The sequence below is a fragment of the Macrosteles quadrilineatus genome, unplaced genomic scaffold, assembly GCF_028750875.1.
Source record: "Macrosteles quadrilineatus isolate MER2022 unplaced genomic scaffold, UCM_ALF_1.0 Scaffold_3__2_contigs__length_128488019, whole genome shotgun sequence".
In the NCBI taxonomy this organism is placed as follows: Eukaryota; Metazoa; Arthropoda; class Insecta; order Hemiptera; family Cicadellidae; genus Macrosteles; species Macrosteles quadrilineatus.
This window is the reverse complement of record NW_026542596.1, coordinates 24,655,511-24,667,845: the sequence shown is the minus strand read 5'-3', so window position 1 is coordinate 24,667,845 and position 12,335 is coordinate 24,655,511. Positions and strand designations below refer to the sequence as shown.

At 35.6% G+C, this 12,335-nt stretch overlaps 1 protein-coding gene across 2 annotated transcripts in view; it reads right to left on the bottom strand.

Annotated features, from left to right (window-relative positions):
* The window catches only part of LOC128990613 (S-adenosyl-L-methionine-dependent tRNA 4-demethylwyosine synthase TYW1-like), a 42,611-nt gene that overhangs the window by 12,654 nt on the left and 17,622 nt on the right, over positions 1-12,335 (bottom strand). For both annotated transcript variants that reach the window (XM_054413082.1, XM_054413083.1), the window contains exons 6-9: positions 7,513-7,632; positions 3,504-3,605; positions 1,572-1,800; positions 544-721 (exon numbers count right to left, since the gene is read on the bottom strand). In XM_054413082.1, coding sequence (XP_054269057.1) covers positions 544-721; positions 1,572-1,800; positions 3,504-3,605; positions 7,513-7,632 — 629 coding nt within the window. The remainder of the gene's footprint in view (positions 1-543; positions 722-1,571; positions 1,801-3,503; positions 3,606-7,512; positions 7,633-12,335) is intronic.

The following is a 12,335-nucleotide window of genomic DNA, read 5'->3' as shown; positions in this document are numbered from 1 at the left end:
TGCAAAATTCCTACTATTGCGGATGATAACGATAAGCATTCTGTAACTGCAGGAGACAATAATGTCTAAAAGACTGGAGATCTTCAATATTTTACCAAGATCACGGAAGATGAAGAAGATGTTTCCCTGAATGGGGAAAATGACAAATATTTTCCTGCACGTGGGAGACTATGATATCCATACAACTTGAATTAACAGTGAGAATTTGGACTAGAATTTACTGACAATTTAAATCAAGAATCAATCCAGTGGTAGTTTGGGCCAATCAATGAATCATGAATGTGAACTAAAACTAGTTGTCACTGCAACCAACCAAACCATATTGATGATAAAACAGGTATACAAATTACTTTCCAAATAAAAAGAAACTACTCACATTCAACCACCTATAGTAGTTTCCTCTAAATTGTAAGAAATATAGAACACAAAACACAACTAAGGAAAACAAATTTCAAACGCTTAAACAGAAACACAATTATATTCTGGTTCCTAGAAAAAGCTTTAGAAATACATCTCTTAAAGTTGCAATAATGGTTTCCTTACCGTATAGCATCTGGGAACTGAGCGTTGGTGACTAGGAAGGAGGATATGTGTTTAGAGTGCAGCAGCTTGATAAATGTGTTGATCTCTGGGTACATGATGGGCTCACCTACCAGAGACAAGGCACAATGTTTGGCCTCTAGACCCTCAGCCAATCTGTCAGGTAAAACACCTGGGGCTCCTGTAGTAAACACGTTCTCAGGGTAATCTTTTGACTGAACACAGACAAGGTATGTAACCTTATATATTTCAAGAAATGAGGATATTTTAAGGATGAGCGTAGAATGAAGTGAGATGCCTTGTGTAGCTTTGTTACTGACTAAGACCAACTGTCTCATTGGCCAGGACCATTTATTAAAATCAAATGATCAAGAAAGCAGAGTGCATATTCAAACAAATTTATGACAAATCATTAAATTACAAACATTGTGGTGTCTCATAGTTCTATTAAATTATATCAAGCTGATTGAATTAGTCAATAAGCAATACATCGATAGGGTGCAAGTAACTGGCCCCATAAAGCTCACAAGTTTTTTGTTTTACATAATACATGTGGAGCAGCTGAATCCATTTTCAATAGAAAAAAAAAACAAAAAAAACAGGCCACTGAGCCATTTACATTGTGTGCTACAGACGCTATATAAGAATACAAAAGTACTTTATTTTACAATCTTTAAGGTTGAGAAAGGCGTCAATACAATATATTGCCAATAAAAAAAAAATTGTTGATTAGAGTCCTTGCAGTGAAAACTTTATAAATAGTATATAGTCTTTCAAGATGTTGACGTAGCTTGAGTGTAGTTAGTTAGCTATGAGTTATCTTTTTAATTTGGCTTGGTTGAAAGTTAGCATATTTTAAGTAAATCAGTAATTTATATTAGCACACTCTGTCAGTGGCACAATTCAGCACTGTAAATTTTCTGGAAACAATTTTAACATGGGAATGGAACGACTAGTTTTATTCAGTTAAAGCTTGAACTAAATAAGTTCGACCTTTAAAAACAAACTATAAATTTTCCATCCTAAGTTACCTTTAAACTCGTTGATCATGTTGTAGTGTGCTGCCAGTGCCTGGTCCAAAATGTCGTGTGGATCGTCTGTTTTCCAACGCCACTCGGTACCCACTGGGTTGGTGTGGTGACGCCAGCAGAACACACACTTATTGGCACACGCCAGGCTGGGTGTGGCCTCCATACAACGGTGAGACTCTATACCGTAGAATGTGTGCTTGTAGCAGCCCCCGCGACCTCTCAACATAGCCTACGAGGAAGCGATGTTAATTATTCATCTAATCCATTACTTAAAGTTAATTTTTGGTAGATCTTCTGGTAAGTTTATGTTATTTCGGTGATTATTGTGGACATTTTCCATCACTAATCGTAAAAACTATGGCACTATATACAATTCTTGTTACTGTAAAATGTTTCATCTATGAGTGATGTTCATAAGTTGTTAAGGTCTCCATTGAGCTCCTGTCACAACTGAGCAAGCTACAGTAGTTCAAATCTGAGACCAACTAATCTAGCTGGTTTCCATGCCTATGGGTCAATTAGTTTTGTCATTGTATTAAAAGTTGTTGTAATAGAAAATTGACACTCCTGCAGTGGTGTAAATAACATCCCCACAACCCCCGCAGGGCAGGGAGGGCGCCGAGGTCAAGGGGGCGTAGAGATCCGATTATCACTACTCACCGCAATCGCAGAAAATAGATGACGTTGTTTCCGTAACCGTGTGAGACAAACTTGATGCCTTCAGAACAGAAGAAGATATTCATGATTTTGCCACAATCTTGGAAAAAGATGACATCGTTTCCGTGACTGCGGGAGACGACGATGATGTCTACAAGAATGGAGAAGATATTCATGATTTTGCCGCAATTGCAGGAAAAGATGACGTTGTCCTTGTGACTGCGGGTGACAAAAATGATGTCTTCAAGACTGAAGAATATATTCATGATTAATTTGCCCCAATCGCTTAAAAATATTACGTAATTTTTGTGACCGCGGGAGACGAAGATGATGTCTACAAGACCAAAGAAGATATTCTTAATTATTTTGCAAATGCGAGAAAAAGATTACTGTATGTTGTTTCCAAGACCGTAGGAGACGATGATGATATTTTCAAGACCGCCGAGGATGTACAACTTGTTGTCTCGATGACGAGTTTCAATGACCACGGGAGACGATGGTCATGTCTACAGGAACGCAGGAGATAGTAAAAATTTTTCCCTGAACACAGAACACAATGAGAATGTTTCCATGACCGAGGGAGGCGATCAATTCACGTCCGCAAGATTTTCTTTTTTATTTTGCCGCAATCACAGATTTTGGTGAGATTTTACGCCACTGCACTCCTGCCAACTATGAATCACATTCTGTGGTTATGTTTCTGTAAGAAGGGGGTCGATACCTGGTGATTACTGTTGCTTGATGAAAGATGTGTATGCAGAAAAGTGATTTGTCATAAAAAATATACATTAGTGGTTTAGGGAATGTGTCAGATCCCGTTAATATTTGTAAAACTTTCCAGATTTGGGTATTTATCAGTATCCACCAAGACAGTGACTGAATTTAGGAAACTTTGCTTTCAGATCGGCATGTTTAAGACTTTCAGGACTGACAGTAGTCCTCGATAATCTTATAAAGACGTCTCTTATAAAGTTCCATAATCTCACTTGTTAAATCACACTCACAATCTGCTTTTAATCTACCTTTGAGCAAACTGATAAACAACAGCATTTATCCTACATCATGGAAATCCTCATGCAAACCATCCTCTGGCTTGCTTGGTTGCAACGCAAACCTGATAGAGACCTTAGTTTAAGGAAAGCACTCATACTTTTTACTTGTGATTGAAAATAACAATGTCATTTACTGTCTAAGTGTTTGTATGTTTAAAAACTTATTGTATTATTATTGTATTTCTTTTGTCCATCTACTATGTATAGTTTTTAGATATGTTACCTTCGTCCAGCGACACAGCTTGACGCCAGAGTGTGAACCGAGTAGTTTGTATCCCTGTTTGGTGAGAGCCGTGCGCAGGGCTGGAGTGATCATTTCCTTAGGCTGCAACACAATACAAGATTATTACTAACAACTACTATGAAATAAAAGTTTAATGTTCGATACCTCAAAATATCATTTGGGATTTCAAATGTAATCAGATTAATTTATAGGCCTAACATATTTGCAAAAAATGAAACTGAACTACACAAATGCACAGTGATGTGGGGCTTAATGATCAGGTATGTTTGCTATTAAGGGTCTGGGAGGTTCTAAGGGCAAATATGAATCCTGAAAAAAAACCACAATTTACAATAGAGGGTGACTTTGCCTTCTTAGCTGGGCATATACATGTTGAACAGTTGATTTAGTTATTCTTTTATGAATGACAATAGTCTACTGTCTTTAGAGTAAATTAAATAAATAAATTACTGCGCTTTTGAGTCCTATGTTAATATTCAATTACTTTAGACAAAACAAAATGGAAAATATGACCATAATTTATTAGGTACATAATTTGTTTCTCACACGGGTAGTCATTAACTAAAATGCGATAAATTTAGTTTGAACATTTTTTCCTGATTCTATACTATAGACTATACCAAAGTACTAGGTACGTTTTTTAAGTAAGGACCGTTTTTAAATTTCTTCGTTCCAGCACTGCGATTGTCATTTTCGACATTTGCGCTGTGTATGTGCATCTATTGGTAAGACATAGCCGGAAATTCGAGAAAAATTGGCCGTGTTTACATCCGGTTTCAAGCATTCGAAATGGTGCCGCCAATTGAGACTGCCGCCGACTGTGAAGTGAGCTATTGAATATCATCGACAGATTAGTGAAGTGTATGGCGAGAACATTATGAGTGACGGAATGGTACGCAAGTAGGTAAGGACATTTTAAGACGGCCCCACCAACGTTCATGATGAGCAACGCACTGGTTGTCATCATGGGTACGGGGACAGTAATGACGCCGCCCAGTGCGTTACTCATCATGAACGTTCGTGGTACCGTATTTCAATTCCCATATCCACTTGCATACAATTATGACACTCATAATGTTCTCGCCATACACTTCACTAATCTTTCGATGATTTTTAATGGCTTTCACACCTTAAGCTCTTAAAAATTTAATTACAGCGCGCACTTCACAGTCGGCGGCAGTCTCAATTGGCGGCACCATTTCGAATGCTTGAAACCAGATGTAAACACGGCCGATTTTTCTCGAATTTCCTGCTATGTCTTACCAATAGATGCACATACACAGCGCAAATGTCGAAAATGACAATCGCAGTGCTGGAACGAAGAAATTTAAAAACGGCCCTTACTTAAAAAACGTACCTAGTATGTAGTAACACTTTCGTGAGCTGAATTTGATTTTGCGTAGTGTCATGTGGCTCCACTGTGATCGGAAATTATAATTGAATGATTGAACAAATGAATGATATTTAGTGGCACATAACGTACAGGGTTACAAGATGGATAAAAATACCCTTAGGTATGTACAGGTGCTTTGCAATGAATAAAAACATCCATAGATCCAGTCGTTTCTTTCCTCTTAGGTTTAAATACATTTAAACATAAATAAAAATAAAAAATGGCTGTATATACTAGTAAAATTTAACAGAAAAATAATAACAGAGTAAAAAAATTCATATGTGCTTACAACTATTTTCAAAAGGCCGCTTTATGCACGTCGTTTTCCGTCGGGTGTTCCTTCAGGGAGTTTTTTTTATAATGGGATCAAATGGGACCCTTATAGGCACGATGGAATCCCTGACGCATTTCGGCATTCTGTCGGTGCCAGCGGAGGGCTTACGCTCCACCCAGTTTCTGCGTCCCGTCAGGGCGTTTTTTGACGTAGGATGAAATTGAACCCTTTTATGCCATGGCGTTTTACATCGGGCGGAATGCCAACCTATCCCGCACTCTGTCATCCAGAGTACCGAAATCACCTAATCCCCGGACTGACATAAGAATTTTAGTATCAAAGGTAATCACCGTCTAATTGGCAACCCTGCAGAAAAGTTGCCAATACTGCCATTACTAAGCTACAGATGTACAGCCCACCTCCTTCCATGTCTATTTTTCTTCACACAAAAGTAGGTGTAAATGTAAACCAATAAACAAGGGTCCATCTTGGGTGACTGATGATGGTCAAATAAACAAAGTTGGCAGCACTGGCACCCCCCCCCCCCCACCTCGGGCATAAAAAAACCAATCGATTTGGCTTGTTGGAAAACCTACATAAAAAGGGCCTAAGTTTTCGCCCGACAGAAAATAACATGCATTAAAGAGGCCTAATATAGTCTTAATTATATCAAAAGTGGTGTCTTTGGACTATTTTGCTTCACAATCATAATTTTTGACACACACAGCCTTTTTTGACATCCCATTGCCATGATATGGTTGTAACAAAAGATAATGTACTTACATCTTCTATAACACATCTATGAATTCAAGGTCTTTGGGTGTGCTACAATAGGTCAAAATGGTGAAGTAGCTAGGAGTAGATTAATACCCTAACACCACAACCACCCCCAAACAAAAGGTATTTGGATGATGACCGTGCCAGATTAGATAAATGCAGTGGTGTAACAGATTTTTTCGGCCCCCCCCCTTGCAAACTTATTTTTTGGGACCCCCTCACAAGTTATTTTTAGACCGCCAATACAACATAGTCAAACCCCCCACAACCATGTTATTTTTGGACCACCAATACAATGATGAAACAGATTCATCAGAAATATACTGTAGTAGTAAATAAATTATCCGTAATGTTCCATAAAAGGGTGTGTTAAGTATTTCAGTCATGGTTTGATGATTAAGTTACATCACTACATCATTATATCAATATCAGTATTTGTAAATAGTTTCAAAATAAAATAAAAATGCCCTACTTTTTTGTAATAATAAGCTGTATCTACATTTTTAAAGTAGTTGTAGCAGAATTTTAGATACTTTTCTTGCTACATTAACATTGATTGAGATAGTGTTTTTTATCACAACCTTTAATTTAATTTGATCTTTCAAACTGAGATTTTCAAAAAAATTACGCCTACTTTCTTGGCTTCATAGAGCTGGTCGCAGCCGTTTCATTACCTATTACAATGTTGGTAAAAATGCTTCATCTGCTATGACACGGTCGTCATTCCAAACCGGGAATATTCTGTATTTTGCCTTGAAAGTCTATCCATGAAGATTACATTGGCTAGTCTGAGACTACTTTATCCTAATACCATAAATTATTTGAAACTAGCAGAGTACCCGTCCTTCGTACGGGGTTGGCATATAAGTATAAAATGCTTATTGCAGTTATAATCAAGCTTTGCATTTTCAATGGGGCGGACAGTTTGATCAAATTTGCTTCTTTAAATTAACGGTATACTATAGTATTACACATCTACCATAGCCATAATGTTCTACCACTTCACATAAACGATAAAGAAAAATTACTTATTAAAAATTCGCAAAATATCACAAATTGTTCATGAAATTAAAAACATAAACAACTGTAAACAACCCAACTTTGACAGTTCTCATTGCGTATCACAGCTTTTTGTTGCTGTTTACTTCAAATTAGCTGTTTTCATAAATGCAAAGAAAAAAATAATAGTGCTGCACCCTGTTGGTAAATCTTATAACTTTTTAATACTTTTGCATATCATAGAACCAACTTTTTTAGTTGAAACAGCTGACAAAATACTTTAATTCCCTTTAAATTTGAAAACTCATAAGGTTAACATGGGGAACTATAGAGCCACTGGGGCAGAGGATTTTTGAGATAAGAATATGCCTATATGTTAATCTGGAATGTGAGCTATCATCATGCCAAATTTCAGCCCAATCCGTCCAGTAGTTAATGCGTGATTGAACTTCAAACACACAAACAAACAAACACACAAACTTTTATAATATTAGTACAAGATAAAACTAGATGCAGAGTTAGTCCATAGTCAATGTGCTACAGACCTGTTGAGGTGTCTTGGATTGTTGTTTCATCTGAAGCAGAGCAGGGCCGAGTTCTTCTAGATCCAGGACATTGTTTGCTGTGTCAACCATCTCAGTCTGTGTGGCTTGACTCTCATGCTTCTGAGTAAATCAAAAAAAAAGTTAGGATGGGAAAAATTAATAATAATTGACCTTGAAACTGATAACAACTGCTTTTTACAATACTGTATTAAATACAAAATACTCCCGTCGCACCAAACCTGCAGACTAGCGGATTTCTTATTTCCTGGCTAGATTTACACTAAAATATTCCCTTAAAATTGTCAGATTTTTTTCCTATATAAATATCATTAATTTTAATGAGTAACCTATTTTTTCAATTTTTTTTTTCAAATTCAAGTTAAAATAGTTTATTGCCATTAAGTATACATGTCATACAATAGGCCAGGTCAATGTAGATAATATACATTTAGGTTTGCTGCTACAGGAAAGGTATGTTTTTTAAACAAAATGTTGACAGCTTAGTATGAAACGAAAAAAAAAAAAAATTGCTTGTTTAAAGATATATTTTATCAGATTTGGCAAACTACAACCGTTTATTTATTTTCTATAACGATAAAATAAGGAATTTTTATTTTTTTAGAGTTGTTTCCTTTGTAACCGTTTTGCATGCAAAAATGCTTCAATATACTACATTATTTCTTTTTTAATCTTTACAAAATAGTTTTAAAAGAAGTTAGGAAACTTAATATTTTTACAATAAAAATTGGAAACATAATCTTATCATGCTGGTTCGCAAAATTGTTCAAATAAAAGTTTAACTCCTTTGTACCAAATTTCATCATAATCGGATCATTTTTGCATAAAAGACACACATATGAAAATAAATGTCTTATATTGTTGCATTTTAATTATATAGCCTATATTTTTATATATGAATTTTTGAACAAAGGGTGTTTTTTGCCTCTGGGGACCTAAAAAAAAAAAAAAAAAAAAAAAATCAGTCCCGGGTTCAGATCTCACTATGAGATCTACAGTAATAGCTCATTTCTTATTTTCTGTATGGGAAATTCACTAAAAGTGTAATAAAACTCTATTTTCCAGATGACAATACCAAAATACAGTAGAATTCTCTTATGCCTGACCTGAAAGCCAGCCCAGCTTTTAAAAAAATATTCGTATTTCAGTGTTCAGTTTGTCTTTGAGTCCTGAAATCGGATCACTGTACATTACTTTAAATTGCTTTTTTAACCCTCATTAGCTATGTCCACACTCCTGCGCTTTCAATTTCAATGTGCCTTTCAGCTTTCAATTCAATATTCAATTCAACATGCATCAACGCAAACAATATCGCATGCGCCTTGAGGCATGCCTTTTAGCTGTCCACACTCATGCGCCACCATCCTCACTTTCTAGATACCTTTTCCTAATTCGGTTAAGACGTCAATATTCTGATAGGAGGGATGGTGCGGCAAATTTAGTGTCAATAAAAGTTCCAAACCGTAAGAAACCATATCGGATAATATAGATAAAGAAGTACTCAAGTATAGTACTCAAATTTTTCTAATTTTATTTTAATTTATTAATTCTCTTAATGTAATCTTAATCTATTCAATTTATTTTAATTTTTTTATCACCCCGTATGTCCCGCTAACATAAATAAGAGCAACAATCTTCTATGAATTCTGAGGTTTCTTAGTTATTCAATATGCTTCAAACAACTGCAACACGGACGACTTGTCAAAAATGTAAAGCAGTTGCAAGTTGAAACGCACAGAAATCCAAGGCTGGTGGATTGTCTTGCGCTACGCTGTGCGCTATGGAATGGAGCCCCTTCCGACTCATTTCGTGCATGCCTTGAGGCAAGCGTCACTTGCGTCCATCTGCATCAAGGCATGCGTTAAGAGGCATGCGCTTGGCGCGCACAAGTGTGGACATAGCTAATCTTTACTCCCATGATCCTACCTCAGTGTTTTTTCTCCTTCTAGATAAGTGAACAAACAGCTTAAGTGGGTTCCAAACTACCTGGTCAGAGACCCCAAAACCTATGGTCAATCAGTACGGTATGCAGTACGGCCATTCCCCAGAGTTAAGAATCAGGGGATTATTTATTCTATACAAGAATGAAGTTCTTGTCCAGGGTTGGTACTGATTTTGGACAATGAAATTCCCTGACTTTTCCAGATTTTCCAGACTGATATTATACTTTTTCCAGGTATACCGTAAGACAATATCGAATAGTCAGAATCAAGAATTATTAGAAAAATGTAGGCCTAAATAGTTTACTCATAAAACCAATAAGAATTAAACATCTGGAATCTGGAAAATTAAGAGTAGCCTACCAATTAACTACTTAACCTCACACTTTATGTTCTACTTGGCCTTGACTTGACACTAGCAGATAGACGATACGGTGCTTCTGATACTGATATATATCGATATTTTGCTTGCGATATCATCAGCTTATATCGGAAGAAACATGTGATTGGAAAAATAACTACCATGCTTGTACCGGAGACAAAAAGTAGAACCAAACTAAACTATTAAATGTTTCAACTAACAGGATAAATTTTTTTTATAAACTCCTACAAGTGCAGTTTTTTTAGTTTATTAAAGGTTGAATCAGTATTGGTATAAATTCAATGAGGAATTGTATTCAGTATCGTATTGAAATTGAAACGATGAATGTAGGCCTATCCTTCCGCGCATCCCGGTACTAGCAGTGTTTCCATACGAGGGATTATTATCCCGAAAACAGGATTTTTAGAGCATGAGTGGGATTTGAAGGGGATGTGGGATAAAACAGGAGTTTTGGCTATGACGTCTGTTTTTATTTACTATGCTTTATTTTAGTGAAAAACTAACCCCAATCGAAAAAATTACCTTAACAAAATATAATAGCAATGTTAAAAAAACTATTTAAACACAACATGTCTAATTTAACACTCAGAATTTAACATCAAAAATCTTAAGGGATTAAACGGGATTTCTTAACCCAGTGACCGGGATTATATTCTTTTGGTCGTGTAGAAACACTGGGAGCTCGGTGCGTTCAATTAAAGCCAGTAATCAGAGGGTGATGATAGAATGTCTGTCGATGTTCGATGTTTTTTTTATATCGATGGTAGGTTCCCGATGTTTTTGTTACATCAATGTTTTTGTCAAACTTCGATGTTTTTGACCAAGTATGACGTAGGCCTAGCTGTGCAAAATGTAGCATATCTGTAAAAAATGTAGTCTTTCAAGAGAAATTCCAGATTTTTTCCAAAATTCCCTGACTTTTCCCTGACTTTTCCAGACCAACAAAATTCCCTGACATTTCCAGGTTTTCCCTGACCGTACCAACCCTGTTGTCTTGACAATTTGTTGTTTTGTTGTTGTTGTTGAGCAATTCTACTGAACTGGAATGTCATAATTGAAAGAAAACAAGGAGAGTAAAGTCAGTGTTGGGAAGTAGTGTGTACAGTTTTTTCGTAGCCTTAGCTGTAGCTAAGCTACTTTTGAGATTTTGTAGCTTTAGCTGTAGATACTTTAGCTGTACATTTTTTAAGTAGTTGTAGCAGAATTTGAGCTACTTTTTTCACTACATTAACATTGATTGAGATAGTAATTTTTATCACAACCTTACGTGAAACAACCTCCTTCAAACTAAAAATTTTTAAGAAAAATAGGCCTAACTACTTTCTTGGCTTCATACAGCTAGTTGTAGCCGTTTCATTACCACGTTGCGTGGACATGGAGCCCATTATCTGAGTGTTATCCACATTTTTGGCTCTCATATCCTTCATGATTACTGTCAGATGAAATAAAATCGCTAGATGCAGACGACGTTTAAACGTTACCGGTGACAAGAGAAGCTATTGAATGCTTGCAAGTGATTGACAGGGAAATTAGTAATCAATTTAGTTTCTTTATTTTATTGATAGTTTCAACTTGGATTTTAATGGAAACCAACACTAAACCTTAAGACGAATACCAAGTTCAATTTTAATAGGAATATATCTTTTTAGAGCTTGTAAGAACAAGCGTACTATATTGGCTACATGTTATTTTTACTTTACATTTTTCAACATGTTTAAATTAAAAAGCTGATTTCAGGATAAGATGCTGAATACTGTTTTGTGCACCAACGTTTGTTGAAGCACAATTTGCCCTATGCACAATGACAAAGTACAATTTATTGGCATTGAAAAGTGTTATTCATAGAACAAGTAACTTATAACTATGGTTAGAAGTTATAGCAATTTCGTTTTTAATATTAAAATAAAGAAAGGCAATAAACTTTCAGTAGGCAAGGCTCCGTAATACAAAAGAGTATTTTTTAATAATCGTTTTACAGTTTTATTTTTTTAATAGTTGATATAAGACATCTATAAATAAATGTTTATTAAAGAAATAAAATGAGCTTTTACAATATAGTTTGGTTGAATGTCCTTTGAACCTAATGAAAATTACTTAATAAATACAGTAATGCAATATTTAAAAATAAGTAGTAAATATGATGGAACACCCAACTATTTTGGTTGTGTTATTGTAATGTTAGGTTTATGATGCCAACAAATTAAATACAATCTAGGAAGAAGTTCTTTTCCAAGTAATGTTAGATACAATACCAACATTTTGTTGTTTGAGTGTTTGTTCAATAAAAATGTAGTTGCAATAGATTTTACATTTACCTAGTGTGCGAGGAATAAAACCAACGTCTTTGGGAAAGTAGCTAAAATTGTAGCTATAGCTACATTTAATTGTAGCTGTAGATGTAGCTAAACTACTTTTTTGGAAATGTAGCAGTAGTTGTAGCTAGCTACATTTTAAAAGTAGCTTCCCCAACACTGGGTCAGGTA